The sequence below is a fragment of the Trachypithecus francoisi genome, unplaced genomic scaffold, assembly GCF_009764315.1.
Source record: "Trachypithecus francoisi isolate TF-2019V2 unplaced genomic scaffold, Tfra_2.0 Lachesis_group13, whole genome shotgun sequence".
Taxonomy (NCBI): domain Eukaryota; kingdom Metazoa; phylum Chordata; class Mammalia; order Primates; family Cercopithecidae; genus Trachypithecus; species Trachypithecus francoisi.
This window is the reverse complement of record NW_022681458.1, coordinates 10,349,730-10,374,377: the sequence shown is the minus strand read 5'-3', so window position 1 is coordinate 10,374,377 and position 24,648 is coordinate 10,349,730. Positions and strand designations below refer to the sequence as shown.

General features: G+C 40.5%; 1 protein-coding gene across 8 annotated transcripts in view; it reads left to right on the top strand.

Annotated features, from left to right (window-relative positions):
- The window catches only part of SP100 (SP100 nuclear antigen), a 191,686-nt gene extending 168,425 nt beyond the window's left edge, over positions 1-23,261 (top strand). For all 8 annotated transcript variants that reach the window (XM_033229902.1, XM_033229899.1, XM_033229901.1 and 5 more), the window contains 5 exons: positions 18,505-18,620; positions 20,103-20,223; positions 20,528-20,599; positions 21,109-21,252; positions 22,054-23,261. In XM_033229902.1, the coding sequence (XP_033085793.1) occupies positions 18,505-18,620; positions 20,103-20,223; positions 20,528-20,599; positions 21,109-21,252; positions 22,054-22,164 (564 nt within the window). In that variant the 3' untranslated portion in view covers positions 22,165-23,261. The remainder of the gene's footprint in view (positions 1-18,504; positions 18,621-20,102; positions 20,224-20,527; positions 20,600-21,108; positions 21,253-22,053) is intronic.
- Positions 23,262-24,648: the final 1,387 nt, after the last annotated feature.

Sequence of the window (24,648 nt, the reverse complement as noted above, 5' to 3'; positions counted from 1 at the left end):
AGGATTCAACAAAAACTCCTGTTAGTCAAGGAGAAAACCAGCTTCAAAAAACCAGAACTTCCACCATGATGAGAAGTTCATTTATTTTGGGAGGAACTCGTCTGCAACACCCAGCCAGGGCATCCAAGTTCAGGAACACAATGTGTTATGTGTTCATTACCAGTACCTGCACAAAGTCGGAAGCCACTCTACGTGGTCCAGGGAGGTCACTCCAAAATTCTGCCAACTACACCAGAATGTTGACCAAAATTAAGCCTGTTGAGAAAGAAATCATTTGAAAATGGTTTATTGGAAGCCAAATGTGAGGATCAATCCAAGAAAACACACCAACAAAGTTGAGAGTGTTCCAGAGTCTGTTACAAGTTGGAATGATTTTATAGGTAGAGTCAGGAGAAGGAAGAGGGACCCCTCACACCAGAATTGTCCTTTCTCATTGAAGGATACAATAGAGAGGTTACAATCATTGGATACAGATTGCAACATACAGGCTCAAATGTCTTCATGCAAGACAATCAGTAAAATTTTATGATTCAGAAATAAGTCAGCACCCTTTTCAGGGTCAGTGGGGTATGCATTAATCAGTGTGTCAACAACTTGAGGATCTCATCATGAGATTCAGGAACAGGATTTCACCATGAATCACAAGACCTTCCCAAGGTAGGTTCATTTGGAAGCCTGTTTACTTTTAAATTAAAATGTCAAAAGTGGCCTGTAGGTTTTCGCTATCCTTTCTCGGCTTGCCATGTGGATGCAGAGAAAAGGGGGTCAGCCATACTTGAAACTTACCCAATTGTCCCATAGAACTGATGTTTATAGTTTCTTTTGAATAAACGTGAAACTTGACCCCCCCGTTTTGAAACCTCAGAAAGTTCCATTTGTCTTATCTGAGGCCCTTTCTCAGGAAACCAACCATCAGGACTCTCAGACTGTATCACGGAGCTGAAATACACCAGGTCACCACATCTGGACAATGCAACCCAGATAACTCACCCCCAATGGCTGCCTAACTGACTACCTGCTTCTTGTTGACATATTCCTCTTCTTTACCCCTAATTCCTGCTTTGCTGCATGTAGTTATATTTCTTCCCTATAAACCCCTAATTTTAGTCAGTTACAGAGATGGATATGAGACTGATCTCCCATCTCCTCAGCTGCAACACCTGATTAAAGCCTTCTTCCTTGGCAGTACTTGTTGTCTCAGTGATTGGCTTTCTGTGCAGTGAGCAGCTGGACCTGGATCAGGGAGTTTCAACAACAGATTTTGGTTTCCTGACAGTAAACATGTTGTTTGTGGCTTGGCTGCCATGGGCCATGAGTCTCAGAGGCCCTCCTAAGCAGCTGCCCACCCAGTTTTGACTGGAGGTGAGTTTTGGATTCTCTCTGGCCCTGCTGCTATGTGCCCAAACCACATTCCTGATTGCCTAGGAAGAATAGCCTTTGAAATTCTACATCTACATCTGGATAGATGAGTGTCCTTTGTGGGCCCAGACAGCAATATCTGCTCTTCTCTACTGGGGAACATTTTAAAGGAATTTCCATTTGCAGGTTGAAAAATCCCAAATGACTGATAAAGGGAAACATCCTGACTGTTTTGATATGGACTTTCTTGATGGCTTGTTTGTAATTGTGTGTGTGTTCCAGTAACTGAGTGTTCATTGCAGGTACCAGAGAGTGGGATTGGCTCCTCTTGATTTGGGAAATTCCAAAGGAATTTCTGTTTTCAGGTTGAAAAAGACCAACCGATGCAGAGAGGAAAACACCCTGACTACTTTAGTTGGGACAGTCTTGTGGCTTGTTTGTTGTGGCAGCAGATGGATCATTGTGTTTTGGTGATTGTGTGTGTGTCAATATAGTCATGGTAAATTAGATTTTGATAAACTGATACTCTTTCATAATACTGTTTTCCCCAATATTCTTTGGAATCTGGAGTTTATTCTTAAATGAGAAAGTGGGATGGAGTTCCATGTAACCAGGCTTTTAAGCTGCTATTCTAAGCAGAGTTGGTCCTGCTTAGTAGGTGATGTTCTCCTTTAGTGCTCTTTGGCCCCAGTGTTCTTTTTTTTTTTTTAAACAGAATCTCACACTGTCACCCAGGCTGGAGTGCAGTGGTATGATCTTGGCTAACTGAAACCTCTGCCTCACAGGATCGAGCTATTCTCCTTCCTCAGCCTCCCAAGTAGCTGGGACTACAGGCGCACATCACCACGCCCAGCTAACTTTTGTATTTTTTTTTTTTGAGGCGGAGTCTCGCTCTGTCACCCAGGCTGGAGTACGGAAGCACCATCTCGGCTCACTGCAAGCTCCGCCTCCTGGGTTCATGCCATTCTTCTGCCTCAGCCTCCTGAGTAGCTGGTACTACAGGCACCTGCCACCACTCCCGGTTAATGTTTTGTATTTTTTTTTTTTTAGTAGAGATGGAGTTTCACCATGTTAGCCAGGATGGTCTTGATCTCTTGACCTCATGATCTGCCCACGTCAGCCTCCCAAAGTGCTGGGATTACAGGCATGAGCCACTGGCACCCAGCCCCAATGTTCTACTTTTGTAAAAAAAAATTTTTTTTACTTTATTTTTTTGAGACAGTCTCACCCTGTTGCCCAGGTTGGAGAGCAGTGGTGCTGTTTCGGCTCACTGCAACCTCCACCTCCTGGGTTCAAGGGAGTCTCCTGCCTCAGCCTCCCAAGTAGCTGGGATTACAGGCACCTGCCACCATGCCCAGCTAATTTTTGTATTTTTAGCAGAGACAGAGTTTCATCATGTTGCCCAAGCTGGTCTCAAACTCCCAACTTCAAATGATCCACCTACCTCAGCCTCCCAAAATGCTGGCCCCAGTGTTCTTTGGAGTCTGGGGAGATTTGGACTTTAAAAATCAAACTGCCATGAAAACTGCTTCACCCAAAATTTTGGTTCACAGCTTTCACTGGATAACCTATCAGGGCAAAGTTTAGCCATGTGAACATGTTTGTAGACTGGTGAGTTTGTATTGCTATCTCACGGCTATAATTCTGAAGTAAAAGCAACTAGATCTTTGTGTGTATACATGTTTAGATGTGTTTATGTATATGTACCTTTGTTATGTTATATGTTATGCCAGCAAATTGGCTTATTGAAAAAAAGTGCTGGCCAGGCATGGTGACTCATGCCTATAATCCCAGCACTTTGGAAGGCCAAGGCAGGTGGATCACTTGAGTTTAGACATTGGAGACCAGCCTAGGCAACATGGTAAAACCCAATCTCTATTAAAAAAATAAATAAATAAGTAAATAAATAAATAAATAAATAAAAACAAAAGAGTATTCATTAATTAAGTTCAAAGTATTTTTCAAGTTCATATAACTTAAGAAAATCTTTAATAAACAATCTGGCTTTACAATTATTGGTAAGATAGGCCAGATGTGGTTGCTCACACCTGTTATCCCAGCACTTTGGGAGGCCAAGACAGGTGGATCACCTGAGGTCAGAAGTTTGAGACCAGCCTGGCCAACATGGAGAAAGCTTGTCTCTATTAAAAATTTAAAAATCAGCTACACATGGTGGCGGGTGCCTGTAATCCGAGCTACTCGGGAGGCTGAGTCAGGAGAATCTCTTGAATCTGGGAGGTGGAGGTTGCAGTGAGCTGAGATCATGCCATGGCAATGTAGCCTGAGTGACAAGAATGAGACTCCACCTCAAAAAATAATTATTGGTAAAATAAAAATACAAATGTCTTCAGAATTGTCAGCATGTATTTCTGTCTGGGTTTTTTGTTTGTCTCTGCTAGATATTTTGAGGTGACAGAGTTTGGCACAGAAGGTTATAAAACTGTAAACCAGCGGGTGTGGTCACTCATGCCTGTAATCCCAGCACTTTGACAGGCCGAGGCGTGTGGATCACCTGAGGTCAGGATTTTGAGACCAGCCTAACCAACATGGTGAAACCCTGTCTCTACTAAAAATACCAAAAAAGAAAATTAGCTGGGCATGGTGGTGGCAGGTGCCTATAATGCCAGCAACTCAGGAGGCTGGGGCAGGAGAATCACTTGAACCTGGGGGGCAGAGGTTGCAGTTAGCAAAGATTACACCATTACACTTCAGCCTGGGCAACAAGAGTGAGATTCCATCTCAAAAAAAAAAAGTATAAACCCAGCCAAAACAAAATGATCTTTCTTTTAATAAGCAAGACTGATTTAATGTTGTTGATTTAATGAAAACAGTTGACTCTTCTGAGTTATTGGTGAAAATACCCATGTAGTTAATTTAAAGTTCTTACTTAGGTGAACATTTGATATACACAGGTTATAAAATGGTTAACAAGGAAATGATGCATAATCTCAGAAACTACTAAAAATAAATAAATATAAATGGGTAAGGGCTATAGATAAAGTTTTTGTGTAATTTAAAATCTTAAAGTCATTTTGGATGCTCATTGGATGTCTGGTAATTTCCAATTAAGTAAAGGTTATGATATGGGGAAACATGTTTCTAAAAATTGTGGAATGTTTCTCATCTATAAAATGCTAGTATCTGAAAGGCAACTCAGGATTTCTTGCTTCCTAGGTTTTCACTAAAATTTAACATTACTAAGGACAAGAATTCTAGTTAATATGTAATTCTGTATATGAAATGTGCCAAAGAAGATGTGTTTTTATTGAGAAAAGGATTAATTTTGTCTAATTCAGAGGTTATCTGAAGGTTACTTCAAATTATGGGCTTGAAAAGATTATTTATGAAACAAGGTAAAAAGGAACCAGTGAGTAGAGGAGAGAGATGTAAAGAGAGTTATGGATATCAAGATGTAATTTGGGTAAGGAAGGTTACAAAGAAAAGATAATAATTTTGTATGAGAAAGGATCTTGAATGGTAAATTTTTGTCCTAAAGTAAAATGACTTGTTACTTTTTTACAAGAAAGAAAAAGAAAATTTAGGACAAAACAGAAAGTTCAAGCACATCATAGATGGTCTCTGTAAGCCACAGGTAGTTTTTTTCCATTTCTCTGTGTGTCTGTCTTCATGATCATACAGAAAAAAACAGTAAGTTGAAAAAGTTTACGTAATAAAATATTATTTAAAACCTGATAGAAAATTGGAGAAACTTGACTAATTAACATTGCTCATAGTTAAAGCTCTTAGTCTTGATGAAGGTGAATTAGTAAATTAAGAAGTGTTGTGAAGAAATACATTGGCACTCCAAGATGGCCAAATAGGGACAACTCTGGTCTGAAGCTCCCAGCAAGATTGAAGCAGAAGATGGGTAATTCCTGCATTTCCAACTGAGGTACCTGGTTCATCTTATTGGGACTGGTTGGACACTGGGTGCAGACCACAGAGGGTGAGCTGAAGCAGGGTGGGGCATCACCTCACCTGGGAAGCACAAGGGGTTGGGGGATTTCCCTTTCCTAGCCAAGGGAAGCCGTGACAGACTATCGGTCTGGTTAACGGTATACTGGAGAAATGGCACACTCCTGACCAAATACAGTGTTTTTCCCAAAGTCTTAGCAACTGGCAGACAAGGAGATACACTCCCATGCCTGACCTGGCAGGACCCATGCCCACAGAGCCTAGCTCAGTGCTTGTGCAGCAGTCTGAGATCAACCTGCGATGCTGCAGATTGGAGGGGGGAGGGGCGTCCACCATTGCTGAGGCTTGAGCAGCTTACAATGTAAACAAGGGCATGGAAGCACAGACTGGGTGGAGCCCACCGCAGCTCAGCAAGGCCTACTGCCTCTATAGATTCCACCTCTGGGGGCAGGGCATAGTAGAACAAAAGGCAACAGACAGCTTCTGCAGACTTAAACATCCCTGTCTGACAACCCTGAAGAGAGCAGTGGTTCCCTCAGCAAGACATTCAAGCTCTGAGAATGGAGCATCCTCAAGCGGGTCCCTGACCCCCATGTAGCCTGACTGGGAAACACCTCCCATTAGGGGCTCACAGATACCTCAAACAGGCGAGTGCCCCTCTGGGATGAATCTTCCAGAGGAAGGATCAGGCAGCAATATTTGCTGTTCTGCAGCCTCTGCTGGTGATACCCAGGCAAACAGCATCTAGCGTGGATCTCCAGCAAACTCCAACAGACCTGCAGCTGAGGGGTCTGATTATTAGAAGGAAAACTAACAAACAGAAAAAAAAACAGCACCAACACAAAAAGGGCATCCACACCAAAACCCCTGTAGGGGGGTTTTGATGTCTGTAGGTCACCAACATCAAAGACCAAAGGTGGATAAAACCACAAAGATGGGGAGAAACCAGAGCAGAAAAGCTGAAAATTCCAAAAAATAGAGCACCTCTTCTCCTCCAAAGGATTGCAGATCCTTGCCAGCAAGGAAACAAAACTGGAAGGAGAATGAGTTTGATGAGTTGACAGAAGTAGGCTTCAGAAGGTCAGTAATAACAAACTTCTCCAAGCTAAAGGAGCATGTTCTAACCCAATGCAAGGAAGCTAAAAATTTTGAAAAAAGGTGAGATGAATGGCTAACTAGAATAAATTGAATAAACAGTGTAGAGAAGACATTAAATGACCTGATGGAGCTGTAAACCATGGCATGAGAACTTCATGATGCATGCACAACCTTCAATAGCTGATTCAATTAAGTGGAAGAAAGGATATCAGTGATTGAAGATCAAATTAATGAAATAAAGCAAGAAGACAAGGTTAAAGAAAAAATAATGAAAAGAAACAAACAAAGCCTCCAAGAAATATGGGACTATGTGAAAAGACCAAACCTACATTTGATTAGTGTAACTGAAAGTGATGGGGAGAATGGAATCAAGTCAGAAAACACTCTTCGGGATATTATCCAGGAAAACTTCCCTAACCTAGCAAGAAAGGCCAACATTCGAATTGAGGAAATACAGAGAACACCACAAAAATACTCATCGAGAAGAGCAACCACAAGACACGTAATTGTCAGATTGACCAAGGTTCAAATGAAGGAAAAAAATGTTAAGGGCAGCCAGAGAGAAAGGTTGGGTTACCCACAAAGGGAAGCCCATGAGACAAACAGCAGATCTCACAGCAGAAACCCTACAAGCCAGAAGACAGTGGGGGCCAATATTCAACATTCTTAAAGAAAAGAATTTTCAACCCAGAATCTCATATCCAGCCAAACTAAGCTTCAAAGGGAAGGAGAAATAAAATCCTTTACAGACAAGCAAATGCTTAGAGATTTTGTCACCACCAGGCCTGCCTTACAGGAGCTCCTGAAGGAAGCACTAAACATGGAAAGGAACAACTGGTACCAGCTACTGCAAAAACATGCCAATGGTAAAGTCCATCAAGGCTATGAAGAAACTGCATCAATTAACAGGCAAAATAACCAGCTAACATCATAATGATAGCATCAAATTCAAACATAACAATATTAACCTTAAATGTGAATTGGCTAAACGTCCCAATTAAAAGACACAGACTGGCAAATTGAATAAAGAGTCAAGACCCATCAGTGTGCTGTATTCAGGAGACCCATCTCACATGCGAAGACACACACAGGCTCAAAATAAAGGGATGGAGGAAGATCTACCAAGCAAGTGGAAAGCAAAAAAAAAAAAAAAAAAAAAGCAGGGGTTGCAATCTTAGTCTCTGATAAAATAGGCTTTAAACCAACAAAGACCAAAGAGACAAAGAAGGCCACTACATAATGGTAAAGGGATCAATTCAACAAGAAGAGCTAGCTATCCTAAATATATGCACACAATAGGAGGACCCAGATTCATAAAGCAAGTCCTTAGAGACATACAAAGAGACTGAGACTCCCACACAATCATAATGGGAGACTTTAACACCACACTGTCAATATGAGACAAATCAACAAGACAGAAGGTTAATAAGGATACCCAGGAATTGAACTCAGCTCTGCACCAAGTGGACCTAATAGACATCTACAGAACTCTACACCCCAAATCAACAGAATATGCATTCTTCTCAGCACCACATCACACTTATTCTAAAAATGACCACATAATTTGTAGTAAAACACTCCTCAGCAAATGTAAAAGAACAGAAATCGCAACAAACTGTCTCTCAGACCACAGTGCAATTAAATTAGAACTCAGTATTAATAAACTACTCAAAACTGCACAACTACATGAAAACTGAACCACCTGCTCTTGAATGACTACTGGGTAAATAATGAAATGAAGGCAGAAATAAAGATATTCTTTGAAACCAATGAGAACAAAGATACAACGTACCAGAATCTCTGGGACACATTTAAAGCAGTGTGTAGAGGGAAATTTGTAGACCTAAATGCCCACAAGAGAAAGGAGGAAAGATCTAAAATCAACACCCTAACATCACAATTAAAAGAACTAGAGAAGCACAAGCAAAGAAATTCAAAAGCTAGCAGAAAGCAAGAAATAACTAAGATCAGAGCAGAACTGAAGGAGATAGAGACACACACACACACACACACACACACACACAAAAATCAAAAAAGCAATGAATCCTGGAGCTTGTTTTTTGAAAAGATCAACAAATTAGATAGACCACTAGCAAGACTAGTAAAGAAGAAAAGAGAGAAGAATCAAACAGATGCAATAAAAAATGATAAAGGGGAGATCACCACCAACCCCACAGAAATACAAACTACCATCAGAGAATACTAAAAATACCTCTATGCAAATAAACTAGAAAATCTAGAAGAAATGGATAAATTCCTGTACACATACACCCTCCCAAGACCAAACCAGGAAAAAGTTGAATCTCTGAATACACCAATAACAGGTTCTGAAATTGAGGCAATAATTAATAGCCTGCCAACCAAAAAAAATCCAGAACCAGATGGATTCACAGGTGAATTCTACCAGAGGTACAAAGAGGACCTGGTACCATTCTTTCTGAAACCATTTCAATCAATAGAAAAAGAGGGAATCCTCCTTAACTCATTTTATGAGGCTACCATCATTCTTATACCAAAGCCTGGTAGAGACACAACCAAAAAAAAGAGAATTTTAGGCCAATATCCCTGATGAACATCGACATGAAAATCTTCAGTAAAATACTGGCAAACCGAATCCAGCAACACATCAAAAAGCTTATCCACCAAGCTCAAGTCACCTTCATCCCTGGGATTCAAGACTGGTTTAACATACACAAATCAATAAACATAATCCATCACATAAACAGAACCAAAGACCAAAACCACATGATTATCTCAATAGATGAAGAAAAGGCCTTTGACAATATTCAACAGCCTTTCATGCCAAAAACCCTCAATAAACTAGGTATTGATGGAATATATCTCAAAAATAATAAGAGCTGTTTATGACAAACCCACAGGCAATATCATGCTGAATGGGCAAAAACTGGAAGCATTCCCTTTGAAAACTGGCACAAGACAAGGATGCCCTCTGTCACCACTCCTCTTCAACATAGTGTTGGAAGTTCTGGCCAGGGCAATCATGCAAGGGAAAGAAATGAAGGGCATTAATTTAGGAAAAGAGGAAGTCAAATTGTCTCTGTTTGGAGATGACATGATTGTATATTTAGAAAAGCCCATTGTCTCAGCCCAAAATCTCCTTAAGTTGATAAGCAACTTCAGCAAAGTCTCAGGATATAAAATCAATGTGCAAAAATCATAAGCATTCCTATACACCAGTAACAGACAAACAGAGAGCCAAATCATGAGTGAACTCCCATTCACAATTACTACAAAAAGAATAAAATACCTAGGAATCCAACTTGCAAGGGGTGTGAAGGACCTCTTCAAGGAGAACTGCAAACCACTGCTCAACAAAATAAAAGAGGAAACAAACAAAAGGAAGAACATTCCATGCTCATGGATAGGAATAATCAATATCATGAAAATGCCCATACTGCCCAAGGTAATTTAGAGAGTCAGTGCTATCCCCATCAAGCTACCAATGACTTTCTTCACAGAATTGTAAAAAACTACTTTAAAGTTCATATGGAACCAGAAAAGAGCCCACATAGCAATGACAATCCTAAGCAAAAAGAACAAAGCTAGAGGCATCACGCTACCTGACTTCAAACTATACTACAAGACTACAGTAACCAAAACAGCATGGTACTGGTACCAAAACAGACATCAAGACCAATGGAACAGAACAGAGGACTCGGAAATAACATCACACATCTACAACTATCTGGTCTTTGACAAACCTGACAAAAACAAGAAATGGGGAAAGGATTCCCTATTTAATAAATGGTGCTGGGAAAACTGGTTTACCATATGTAGAAAGCTGAAACTGGATCCCTTCCTTACTCCTTATACAAAAATTAATTCAAGATGGATTAGAGACTTAAATGTTAGATCTAACACCATAAAAACCCTAGAAGAAAACCTAGGAAATACCATTCAGTGCGTAGGTGTGGGCAAAGACTTCATGACTAAAACACCAAAAGCAATTGCAACAAAAGCCGAAATAGACAAATGGGATCTAATTAAACTAAAGAGCTTCTGCACAGTAAAAGAAACTGTCATCAGAGTGAACATGCAACCTACATAATGAAGAAAATCTTTGCAATCTACCCATCTGACAAAGGGCTAATATCAAGAATCCACATAGAACTTAAGCAAATTTACAAGAAAAAAACAACCCCATCAAAAAGTGGGCAAAGGATATGAACAGACACTTCTCAAAAGAAGACATTTATGCAGGCAACAAACATGGAAAAATGCTCATCACCACTGGTCATCAAAAAATGCAAATGAAAACCACAATGAGATACCATCTCACACCAGTTAGAATGGCGATCATTAAAAAGTCAGGAAACAACAGATGTTGGAGAGAATGGGGAGAAATAGGAACCCTTTTACACTGTTGGCAGGAGTGTAAATTAGTTCAACCATTGTGGAAGACAGTGTGGCAATTCCTCAAGGATCTAGAACTAGAAATACCATTTGACCCAGCAATCCCATTACTGGGTATATACCCAAAGGAATATAAATCATGCTACTATAAAGACACATGCACACATACGTTTATTGCAGCACTATTCCCGATAGCAAAGACTTGGAACCAACCCAAATGTCCATCAATGATAGACTGGATTAAGAAAATGTGGCACATATACAACGTGGAATACTATGTAGCCATAAAAAAAGGATGAGTTCATGTCCTTTGCAGGGACACAGATGAAGCTGAAAGCCATCATTCTAAACAAACTATCACAAGGACAGAAAACCAAACACCGCATCTTCTTACTCATAGGTGGGAGTTGAACACATGGACTGTGAGAACACATGGACACAGGGGAGGGAACATCACACACCAGGGTCTGTAGAGGGGTGGGAGACTGGGGGAGGGATAGCATTAGGAGAAATACCTAACATGAATGACGAGTTGATGAGTGCAGCAAACCAACATGGCACACGTATACCTATGTAACAAACGTGCACGTTGTGCACATGTACCCTAGAACTTAAAGTATATTAAAAAAAAAAAGAAAAGTAAATAAAATTTTTAAAAAAGAAATACATTCGCAGTTTGGCAGTTCTTTTTTCAATATAATTAAGCATGAAGCCAGATGTAGTGTGGAGCCAAATTTCACATACATGCTTGCATTGCTTCACATTCTACCAGCTATTCTGCATAGATGGTACTAGCACTAAAGTACTTACTAGTTACATACCTAAAGTGAGTTTCTCAATTGTACAAAACATATAGTGCATGTGGTGGAGCTAAGGACATTTAATTGTGTATCAGGAACAAAATATTCATCATATGTTTTTAGGCTCTGAGTAATACTATAGCCTCCAAGGTAAACTGAGTAGAAGAAAAATTGGAGGTTGGTTTCCTATTTATTTGTTTTTGCTCCTAATTTTCATGTATTTTCTGTTTGTTCTCCTTTGGATTTTACTTATATATACATATATAAATTTATGTTTTTTAGTTTCTAATGGAAGGTTTTTATTTGGTTCTATGAATAGTCATTTTGTTTCCTATGCATTTCCAACAATTTGTTATTTTCTCTATTTATCCAAACTTCCTAATCTACCTTTGTCAAGCCTCCAAAAATTAGTAGAGGACAACAACCATTTAAAATTTGATGGTTTTGCTTACTTCTAATAATCTAGAGGGCTGTAAGAGCTTTAAGGTTCCTAGGAAAAAATAAATAAATAAAAGACATATAAGTTCTGAAAAGTAATAGCACATTTTTTATTTTGTTATTTTAAAAGTAGGTGAGAACAGAAATGTTTACATGGTGTTTATTTCCAAGGTAATTTAATTCAATCAATAATTTGAGTTGGTTTCAGATCTTTTCCTTTAATGAGGAAAAACTGTGATACAGATACAAAGTTTTAACGTTCACAAAATATTGGCCTATCCTTAAGGAAATTATACTAATTGGGATTTCTCTCAAATTACTTTAGTTACCTTTACCATTATTAAAATTAAGTGACCTTCACTTGGATTAAGTAGTAATAAAAAAAAAAGATGTGAGACTAGTGAGTTTTGATCCCAAGCCTTCTATCACTGTTGAGTCTTTCATGTGTGTACTCGAAAACAAAATATCCACAAGTGTTTCACTGGTTTGAAGAGTCTAGTGGTGAATGTTACCTAATCAGTTGTCAGTACTGTAACTGATAAGAAAGTTACCTAATTAGTTGTCAGTACTATATTACCAATCATGGAAATGTATGCTAGTGCTCTTTTATTTTTACTTTTTTTTTTTTTTTTTGAGATGGAGTCTCGCTCTTTCACTCAGGCTGGAGTGCAGTGGTGCGATCTTGGCTTACTGCAACCTCTGCCTCCTGAGTTCAAGCAATTCTCCTGCCTCACTCTCCCAAGTAGCTGGAATTACAGGCACCCACCACCACATCCAGCTAAGTTTTGTATTTTTAGTAGAGACGAGGTTTAATCATGTTGGCCGGGCTGATATCGAACAACTAACCTCATTGTGGTCCACCTGCCTCAGCCTCCCAAAGTGCTGGGATTACAGGTGTGAGCCACCGTGTCCAGCCCTGAAGCTCTTTTAAAATAGCTAAAAAGAAATTACAGTGTATGTGCTTAATCTCACTTTGTCCCTGTTTTGTTGCATAGTATCTAAATAAAAGGATATTATTTATCCTCATGCTAAATTTCCAAAACTGCTATTTACATTTACCATTTTTTAATGATGGAGAGAAAAGTTAATTGTCTTATTTTGATAAGTTTAAAATAGGACCTATCCCATTTTTTATGCTTTTGGTCACAGTTCTGTCACCAGAATGCTAGCAATTAGACACATGCAAGGAGTAACCTAAATACTTTAATACAATGGTTTGAAGTGCTATAGACAGTAATAACTACTGGACACTGAATCACAGTGTTTGTGACATGTCACAGAGAATGATAGGACTTTCTGCAGCATAAATGTCCTCTTAACTAATCCTCGTGCTGTTAAGTTACAGCGCTTTGACTTCTGGGTCTAAAAAAGGCACCTACTTCTGCTGTATCTTAAACATTACCCTAGTTAAAGCCTCATCTTCAGACCTAGGAGAAAATGACAGTCAAAATGAACTGCTTTCATGAGACACTGGGCCAGAAATTAAAACTATTCAATCCGTCTAGGCCAAGGGACTGTCATGGAAGATGTGGACATGTGAGATTTGAGGTTTTTCTATAAATTAAATGTTAATATCAAAAGCACACTGATATGAGGCCAGTGTCTAGGACCGTGTGTCAGAATAATAGCATTTTCTTGGAGCATTAATCTGATCTTTAATAGAAAATTGTAAAATGTTTCTGGAGATCTTACGTTACGATCAAACTGACTAAAATTAAAATTGTTTATAAGGTTTTAAACATGACTTTTAATATTAACAATACACCATGCAAAGGTGAAATTTGGTTTTCTCTTTTGAACAAAATTTTCATGTGAGAGATAATGAAAGATTTTTATTTACCTTTTGAATAACTAAAGGGTGAAAAAAGAAGGAAAGAGAGACATTTAGTTGGCCTCATGCTGTCTTTATTAGGTTTCATTGTTTGGGAAACTGAGTCTACTCTCTATAAAAGGGTAAAGATTTTGTTTCATCTTCTTGGCTAAAGCAATGACTACTTTACAGTGACCTGTGGATCCTATTTTGTAATATCAAATGTCTTAAAACTTCGATATTTGACAGACTTTCCAAGAGTAAAAATTTCAAGTTCTAAATTCAGCCTTTTTGACCTCAAACTAACTTTTTTGCTTATTAGTTTCCCTGAAGTTTAAGAGAGATGTATTAGGCTTATTGGCTTATTTGTTACATAAGGATTATGCAGAAAGCATTGTCACATCTGAGGTGGTGTTTAACTTCTTTGGGGTTATGTTTATATAGATGTGTTGCTAATATATGTTCCAGGATTGTATGAGATTCCTAAAATTCTTCCATGTTTTAATATATGTCGTCAGTAATAATTATGCTTATTATGTTGAATTGTTATATGTCACAGAAATAATCAAATTTCCTCATCAACTGTGTCTTCAACTATGGCTTAAGACTTTTGACATCTACAATTATTATTTTACACTGATTCTTCTCAAAAAGTAACTTATAATCAGCTACAGTCCATGGCTTGCTTCTTTGGGGGAGTTCATGAAAAGGACTCTTTAATGAAGGTTTCTGATGACTTTGGAGGTTGTTCTATTAGATTAGAGAGAGAAAACGTCCAAGAAACTAATTGAAAAACTGATATGTTCATAAAGTTTACTAACCTAATATGAAGCAGAGCAGGAGTTAGTTGCATACACTGAACAAATGGAGGCCAGAAATAATTGCTTATGGATTTTTTTTGTTTGAAACATAGCTGCCTTTAACAATTGAGAAGAGCATTACTCTTGAAAACTAAATTTGAGGCATATTTCTCTCTCTGCCTAATTTCTCCAGAACTCATAAGCTAATTGTGAATATTATTAATTCATGGCAATGTGTTTGCATATGTTTAATAAGAATCTGTTTTCTGCTGGGTGCATTGGCTCACGCTTGTAATTTTAGCACTTTGGGAGGCCAAGGCAGGTAGATCACTTGAGGTCAGGGGTTTGAGACCAGCCTGCCAACATGGTGAAACCCCGTCTCTACTAAAAATACAAAAATTAGCCAGGAATGGTGGTGCATGCCTGTAGTCCCAGCTACTCGGGAGGCTGAGGCAAAAGGATCACTTGAACCTGGGAGGTAGAGTTTGCAGTGAGCCGAGATTGCGCCACTGCACTCCAGCCTAGGTGACAGAGCAAGACTCTATCTCAAAAAAAAAAAAAAAAGAATATGTTTTCTTTTATAATGAGACACAGTTGGAAGAACTGGTCATTTTCCCATGGCTTTGACTGAAATGGCCTTGTGAGAGGTTCCAGCAAAGCCAGTTTAAGATAGCCTATATGGACAATGGTTCTTGTTGCACTTTGTGTGGGTAAATAAGCCAAGTATATGGGACTGTAGCTTATTTGGCAGGTAGGTTGGTCCTGCTGTGATTTGTCTTTAGTGGAAGTGGGAGACTGGAGAGAAAAAGAGTATTTCAGAAGAAACCTATAGTATTCAGTTAACTTTTGATTTTTGGGTGGCTATGTGGGTCACCCATGGTATGGAGCTACCCACAACACTCCTCATTAGCATAAAGCAGCCAGAAAGATTGATGACCAGGTTCCCCATGATTGAGGAATTGATAAACAGAAAAGGGGCACTAAAATGAACCCAATTGTCCCGTAAATCTGATTTTTACAGTTTATTTTGAATAAACATAGAAATTGACCCTCTCAAGTCTTGAAACTTGAGAGAGTTACATTTGTTTTATCTGAGTTCTTTCTCAGGAAACCAACCATCAGACCTCCCATGTAATATCAAGGGACTGAAACTCACCAGATGACTGTATTTGGACAATGAGATGCCAGACTCCTCACCCCTTATGGCTGCCTAACCAACTATCTGCTTCCTGTTAACCGACTCCTCATCCTTACCACTCCATAATTCCTGCTTCCCTGCATGTAGATACATTTCTGCTATATAAACCCCTAACTTTAGTGAGTCAGGGAGACAGATTTCAGACTGATCTCTCATCTCCTTGGCTGCAGCACCCAATTAAAGCCTTCTTCCTTGGCAATACTCATTGTCTCAGTGATTGGCTTTCTGTGTGGCAAGCAGCAGGACCTAGACTGAACCCCTGGTATTTCAGTAACAAAATCATGGGTGACTTCCCTGTCTAAACAAAGTCACATTTTGATTCCTTTCATTGTAATGAGATGAGCATTTTAGGCAGGGTCAGCCTTCTGCAAAACTGCAAGGAGCACGTTTCACTATAAGAATGCCATGTAAGCTGGGCACAGTGACTCATGCCTGTAATCCTAGCACTTTAGGAGGCTGAGGCAAAAGGATCACTTGAACCTAGGAGTTTGAAACCAGCTTGGGTAACATGGCAAAACCCCACCTCCACAAAACAATACCAAAAATTAGCCAGGCATGGTGGTACACACCTGTAGTCCCCGCTACTCCAGGGGCTGAGGTGGGAGGATCACTTGAGTCCAGGAGGTTGAGGCTGCTGTGAGCTGTGATCACACCACTGCACTCCAGCCTAGGTGACAGAGTGAGACCCTGTCTCAAAACAAAAATGCCATGCAGCTGGACTGGTACAGGACGCTAACTGAGAGGGGATAGCAAAGAGGTTGCCATGTCCTCTGTTTTCTTAGCCAATGCACTTCCCTAGCAAGATCTAGATCGATCCATACTGTTTCCGCTTCTCTGCTGGAGATGAGAACCTTCAGTAGTCAAACAGCTCTCATCTCTGGGGTCTGCATAACTTGTTTGATGACTAAGGGAGACCCATAAGGCCATTTCTTACAGCCCACAGCCAAGCCCTCTGTGAAGAGGAAAAGGCAACTCTTCCAGCAAGGAAGTCCTCACCCCTTTTCAAAAACTTTCCTAGGCAAACTTGTAGGCTATTAATGACTCTAGTTATGACCTCCCAGCCCTTACTCAGGAGACACCACTTTGTAATGTGGGTTTTCAACCTTGACTGCACATTGCAATCACCTGGGGATCCCCCCACCACCCACAAAGATTCCGATGTTACTGGTCTGAGGTGCCGCCTGAGAATTGGTGTTTCCAAAGCTCCTCTAGTGTTTTGTGTTTTTCTAGCACAAGCAAAGTTGTGAGTCACTGTAGTGCAATGCACTTCAGTCACAATTGCCACAATTGTGTAGGCTCCATCAGAACCACCTGAAGGACTTGGTAGACCACAGCTGGCTGGGACCTACCCCTAGGCTTCTGATTCAGTGAGTGAGAGGCAGCGCCCCACGTTGTACATTTCTAACGCGTTCCAGGCGCTGCTGCTGCTGGTCCAGAGACCACTGCATTAGAGGCCAGAGTTCTCAACTATTGACTACACATTAGAACCATCTGGACAACATTTAAGACGTACTGATGCCTATACCCCAACCCAGACTAGCTGAATCAAAATCTCTGGTAATGGGGCTCCAGAGATGTTTTTCAATCCTCCCAGGGGATTCTACTGTAGAGCCAATTAAGAACCACTTCTAAACAAAAGAAAAACATTCTTACTGAAAAGATTAAAGAGACATACACCAAGTTTGCAGGCTTCCTAGACAATGGAACTTCAAACATAGGATTTGCCTGTGGTACTTATTCTTTCTTGGGGCCCACTTGCAGTGTACTTGATAGGATGATGGATCAGAAACCTTGACCCAGCAGCCTAAAAATAGTGGTCAGCATCGATAAATCTCATCTATTACAACAAAGAGGAGAAACAGTTACAAGGCCCCACTCCAGGGGAAGCTCAGGTACCTCCCCACCACCCCGCGTGTAGATGTGCCCAAGAAGTGGCTCCTAATAGGCCACTCAGGTTCTGCCATTGAAGGAGAATACATGGGCAAGATACCTCTTGCAGCCTAGAATTTTTTTCATATATGTGACTTTAGTCTCTTCTTTGTATAGTGACTTTGTAGATGAAGAGAAATTACAACACCTTACTTGCGAAGTTGACTAAGTCATGGGGGCTCTTCCTCCAGGTTCCCAGAGCAAAAAGCAAAAAGCCCTGTACTCCCTGGTGCCCACCTGATCATCTTGCCCGTGGTTTTTCCATCCCAGAGGTACTGCTGCAGGCCCAGAGCCCTCCAGGCAGAGAACTGACATCCAGGAACCCCTCCCTAAGCCCTTTCTTCAACTCATTCTTGCTATGGCAAGAGTGTGGGTTGAAGTGATATCTCGGAAGTTTATTCCATCATATTAAATTCTCAGTAAATCACCCTTTGACAAGTCAGTTTAAGGGATACAATGTAGACAGCTAGAAAAGACTCTATTTCTGGGCCAGGTGTTGCCAGCTGTTTAATAAATTGCTCAAATCATCTCTAATGCATCCTATTTTTGTCACTAGTCATCATGTCAGAATCTCTGCTTTCATAAAGAAAACTTTTCTGGCCTGACACACAGCCACTATCTACTGAACTTTGCTGCAGGCCAAAATGTCTTCTGAGATCTCCACTCAACGATCCTTAATATTTTGTGGAGAGAAATTGACAAGTATGCCCTTGATACATAAAAAGGTCACAAATTCTAGGGTCCCACTGATCCCAGTGATGTCTACATCATCTCCCCTTCTAGCCAGAAAACTCAAACATATGTGGAGTGTGCAACAAATGGGGACAGTTGTTCTGCTGCGACACTTGTCCAAGATCCTTTCATGAGCACTGCCACATCCCGCCCGTGGAAGCTAACAAGTGAGTAAGACATGTCCCCTTCCCTGAGCCCTTTTTTCTTGTGGTACAGCTCCTCCTGCCACTCATGAGTACTCTGCAGTTTCTGTACCTGGTTATGTGTTTCTTGATGCATAAGGAGCAGGCTCCTTAGTATCAGGATCCACAAGTATTATCCAGAGCTGTTGAACAGTGCTGGCAGCAGCAGATTAATGGGAAGCAAAAACTCTTCAAGTGGTTATTGAGTGCAGTAGTAAGAGGTGTCAACCTCTGCCTCCCCTACGTGGCTCCGAGACCCATGCTCTCTGATGGGGGTGATGCCAACATACACTGCCTGCTGCTTTAAAGCATATGCCACCTACTGTGGGACCATCACACAGCTGGTAAAGCCAGTGCTGCAGCAGTCTATCAAGCCAACTGACTCTGGGTCACAGGTCACATGTTGAGACCTGTGAATTCTGCAAGTGTGAGTCCCTGGCTCACTTCCTTTGCTAAAAATGTGCCTTTGGACAGAGGTGATGATATGCAGGATACCATGGAGTGCTCTGTGAGTGGTGTGTGGACAGAATTGTTAAGGCTGAGAGGATGATCTCTACCAGGAATGTGTCTGACTCTGTGAGGGCAGAGCATTGCCCTTCCATAATGGAGAAGGCTAATGTGACCCACCTGCTCCCAGAGTGTCATCTCAGGGGATCAGCATAAACCTCTGCTTTTGACCAGTTGGGCAATCTGCAGAGGCAGAAGAAAAATCAGCGTTTTGGTTGAGCCCATGTATAGCCCCCATCTCTGCACCAGAGATGCAAAGTGCTCTCAGAGGAACACTTTGTAACAGGTTCCTTGAGCAAGCACTACATGGCCAAGGAGATGTTGGCACCACTAGGATGGGTCATTGTGCTTGCCTAATTATCAACAGCCTCCTAGCACAGACAGCCTAGTAGAGAAGGCTGGAGAATAAATCTAGGAGCAAATGGAAGATGTCTGACACCGTGTCCAGAGATTTCCTTTTCAAGAAGTTTCTGCAGCACAGATTCTAGGTATAAGATATGGCAGGGCCGAGGGAGAGGATGCCTATAGCCTGTGTTCTGTGCTTACTCAGCAAAGTTGAGAAACAAGAGCTTGTTTTCTGATTTTTCTATGATCTGATTGACTCACAGAGGCCCAACACTTTGTGCTTAAGGTACTCATTTCCAATAACCATGGCAAACAGTGCTCATTATCAAGTTCCCAGTGGCTCAGATGGGAACCCTAAGTTTTGAGGTGAATGAGACTCCGTCACTCACAGGGCACTTCACCCAATAGATGATCACCCCTGCTATTGCTATTGGTGGAAGGGCATGCCTTTGGCTATTGAGTCCTAATGGGGCTTTAGTGCAGAGGCCTCCAAGAGAGAAGTTAGATACAAGGTGGAAACCACCAGGCATTCTTGAGCACAGGACTTGAACAACTGTAAGAATGGCGGCTGATTCACAGAACCTGCCATTGTTCACTTTATGCCCCATCTCTCAGGAACCCGTGGAGTTGCATCTTCTGCAGGATAAAGACTATTCAGGAAAGATGCCCAGAAAGCCAACCGTGTCATCAGGAATCTGAAGTCCTGATGAGGCAGATGCTGCCCGAGGAGCAGTTGGTGAGTAAAAATGTGAACCTGAAGCCTCCTCCTTTCTGTTCACCTGGGCAGGAGAAGTACAGTCTTACAAAGAGCTCAAGGAATGGAGCCCAAAAGCAAACTCCTGGCCCATGGTGTGCTTTTCTCCATGACCTAACACTACAATTCATATTTCAAAGAAAATTCCTGGTCCAAAGAAACTCCCCATGCCATGTTTCCTTCAAAGAGTCCACAGGTTTGAGAGTTGTGTGTTCTCTTTGGGCACGCATATGAGCTCTTTCTCTCTAAACTGCATTTAACTTGAAATGTCCTCCATCTTTTGCAGAAATGTGAATTCCTCCTCTTGAAGGTCTACTGTGATCCAAAAAGCCCCTTTTTTGCCTCAGAACCATATTATGTAAGTAACAGCCAAAAAAAATGCTTATACTGGCATTTGTCAAATCTGTAATCTGAATCCCATGGTACAAGGTGCCATTCTATTTGCCTTGTTGATGAGTTTTTAGTTTAGGCTACTATAAAAATTTATCATAGATTCAGTCAGCAGAAATGTTTTTCTCACAGTCCTGGAAGCTGCATGTCCAAGATCAAAGTGTCAGCAGGGTCGGGTTCTGGAGAGGGGCTATCTTCTAGGTTGCAGAGACAACACAGGGTTGCTCCCTGTGTTCTTAAGTGGCAGAAAGAGGAGAGAACTCTCCGGAGTCTCTTTTATAAGAGCCCTAATCCTATTTGTGAGGGCTCCACCCTTCTTACCTCATGACCTCTCCCAAAAGCCCCACCTCCTAGTACCTTCACAGGGGGTTTAGGATTTTGACTTATGGATTGGGGGGCCCCACAAACCTTTATTCCATAATAGTGGGAGTCTATGGCACCGGGCTGATAGCCTCACTTTGGTCTTTTTCTCAACAGAACAGAGAGGGGTCTCAGGGCCCACAGAAGCCCATGTGGTTAAACAAAGTCAAGAGAAACCTGAATGAGCAGGCGTACTCCCGAGTAGAAGGGTTTGTGCAGGACATGCGTCTCATCTTTCATAACTTCAAGGAATTTTACAGGGTGAGTGGCTCTCCCTGCTTCCTTTTCTTTTTCAATTATATCACTTTAAAGTCACTTTCCCTTCATCTTTTCATATCAGGTAAATGTTACAATCACCCATATCATATGACAAGCCCATACAAGTACAAATCGTGGAAGTATCCTAAAAACCCTGTGGTGCATATGGGGAAAATAACAACGAACTGGAAGGTGCCATTGCAAACATGGTCCTATAACCTCAGAGTTGACTCACTTCTAGATGGTTTATTTTCACCCATAGAGAACAAGAGGCTGCAGACTCATTTGTTTCTACTAGAAATAGAAGTGCACTTTAAAGGCATTTAAAGTGTTTCTCTTCTCTAGAGGAATATACCAAATCAAAGGTCTCAAATGTCAAAACACTAAATTTCTTTACATCTGAATTTCCTGGCACCATTTCAGAAATTAACAAGGATTATGTCAAGGGGTGAGAGTGAAGGGAAAAGGAAGACATTATTAAATGGTCTTAAACATTTCTGTATTAGCATAAGGTTGCTTAAAAAAATGCTGTGCGTAAAAATCACACAAGTAGAATTTTTAAAATTTAAACCATAAGCTTTTGATCAGGAATTAGATTTCAGTGTAGTACTATTTTGACTTCTCTGTCTTCCAGATAAAGATAAATAATTAAATTGTCAGGGAACATAAGCAACTCTTAACTAGATTAATTCTCACTTAACAATTGGGATAACCTAAAACAAGGCCCTGGATTATCTGCAACACTGGGTGTCTCGGCTCATTGAATAATTGTTGCTATTAATGTTTTTTTCTTTGCTTTTTCAGGAAGATAAATTCATTACACTGGGAATTCAAGTACAGGACAACTTTGAGAAGAATTTCAGAAACATTTTTGCAATTCAGGAAACAAGCAAGAACATTATAATGTTCATTTAGCCCATTCTTACTTCCTCCCTTCAGATCCTCTGGCAGCTAGCTACACGGTGTGCACATGGTCCCACTAATCTCTGACTGCTCCTGTGGAAACTCCACATCACAATTCTCCAAAATTTTTCATTGACATTTTAAAACTGTCTTTATCAGCTTTCAATAAAATTCAAAACTCCTTCATGCTAAAAATTCTCAATAAGCTAGGTATTGAAGGAACATATCCCAAAATAATAAGAGCCATTTACGACAAATCCACAGCCAACATTATACTAAATGTGCAAAAGATAGAAGCATTCCCCTTGAAAACAAGCACAAGACAAGGATTCCCTCTCTCACCACTCCTATTCAACAAAGGATTGGAAGTCCTAGTCAGAGCAGTCAAGAAGCAGAAAAAAGTAAAGGGCATCTAAATAGGCAAAGAGGAAGTCAAACTATTCCTGTTTGCGGACAACATTGATTCCATATCTAGGAAAGCCCGTAGTCTCAGCCCAAATGCTCCTTCCACTGATAAACAACTTCAGAGAAGTTTCAGAATACAAAGTCAGTATACAAAAATTACTAGCATTCCTATACACCAACAATAGCCAAGCCAAGAGCCAAATCAGGAAGGCAATCCCATTCACAATTGCCACAAAAAGAATACCTAGGAATACAGCTAACCAGGGAGGTGAAAGATCTCTACAATAAGAATTACAAAACACTGCTCAAAGAAATCAGAGACGACACAAACAAATGGAAAAACATCCCACATTCATGGGTAGAAAGAATCAATATCATTAAAATGACCATACTGCCCAAAGCAGTTTACAGGTTCAGTGTTATTCCTATCAAACCACCAATGACATTCTTCACAGAACTAGAAAAAAACTATTTTAAAATTCACACAGAACAAAAAAAGAGCCCAAATAGCCAAGGCAATCCTAAGCAAAAAGAACAAAGCTGAAGGCATCACGTTACCCAACTTCAAACTATAGTACAGGGCTTCAGTAACCAAAAGAGCATGGTACTGGTACCAAGAAAAAAGGCACATAGACCAATGGAACAGAACGAAGAACACAGAATAAGACTGCATGCCTATGACCATCTGATCTTTGACAAAGTTGGCAAAAACAAGCAATGGGAAAAAGACTGCCTATTCTATAAATGGTGCTGGGATAACTGGTTAGCCATATGTAGAAGACTGAAGCTAGACCCCCTTCCTTACACCATATACAAAAATCAACTCAAGATCAATTAAAGACTTAAATGTAAAATTGAAAACTATGAAAACCCTGGAAGACAACCTAGGCAATACCATCCTGGACATAGGAACAGGCAAAGATTTCATGACAAAGACAAAAGCAACCGCAACAAAAGCAAAATTTGACAAATGAGATCTAATTAAACTTAAGAGATTCTGCACAGCAAGAGAAACAATCAACAGAGTAAACAGACAACCTACAAAATGGGAGAAAATATTTGTAAACTATGCATCTGACAAAGATCTAATATCCAGCTTCTATAGGGAACTTAAACAAATTTACAAGAGAAAAAGAAACAACCCCATTAAAAAATGGACAAAGGACATGAAAAGACACTTTTTTTTTTTTTTTTAAGATGGAGTTTCACTCTTGTCGCCCAGGCCAGAGTGCACTGGTATGATCTTGGCTCACCGCAACCTGTGCCTCCCAGGTTCAAGCGATTCTCCTGCCTCAGCCTCCCGAGTGGCTGGGATTACAGGCATGCAAACCCGATTAATTTTATATTTTAGTAGAGACGGGTTTTCTCCACATTGGTCAGGCTGGTCTCGAACTCCTGAACTGAGGTGATCCACCCGCCTCAGCCTCCCAAAGTGCTGGGATTATGGGCGTGAGCCACCATGCCCAGACGAAAAGACACTTTCCAAAAGAAGACATACATGCGGCCAACAAGCATATTTCAAAAGCTCAATATCACTGATCATTAGGGAAATGCAAATTAAATCCACAATGAGACACCATCTCACACCAGTCAAAATGGTTCTTGCTAAAAAGTCAATAACAGCTAGTAAGGTTGTGGAGAAAAGGGAACATTTACACAATGTTGGTGGGAGTGTAAATTAGTTCAACCATTATGGAAAGCAGTGTGGCAATTCCTCAAAGTACTAAAAGCAGAAATGCCATTCCACCCCGCAATCCCATTACTGGGTACACACCCAAAGGAATATAAATCATTCTACCATAAAAACACATGCATGTAAATGTTCATTGCAGCACTATTCACAATAGCAAAGATATGGAATCAACCTAAGTGCCCATCAATATCAGACTGGATAAAGAAAATATGGTATGTATACACCATGGAATAGTATGCAGCCATAAGAAAGAATGAGATCATGTCACAGGAACATGGATAGAGCTGGAAGTTATTATCCTTAGCAAACTAATGCTGGAACAGAAAATCAAATACCACGTGTTCTCACTTATAAGTGGGAGCTAAATGATGAGAACTCATGAACACAATGAAGGGAAC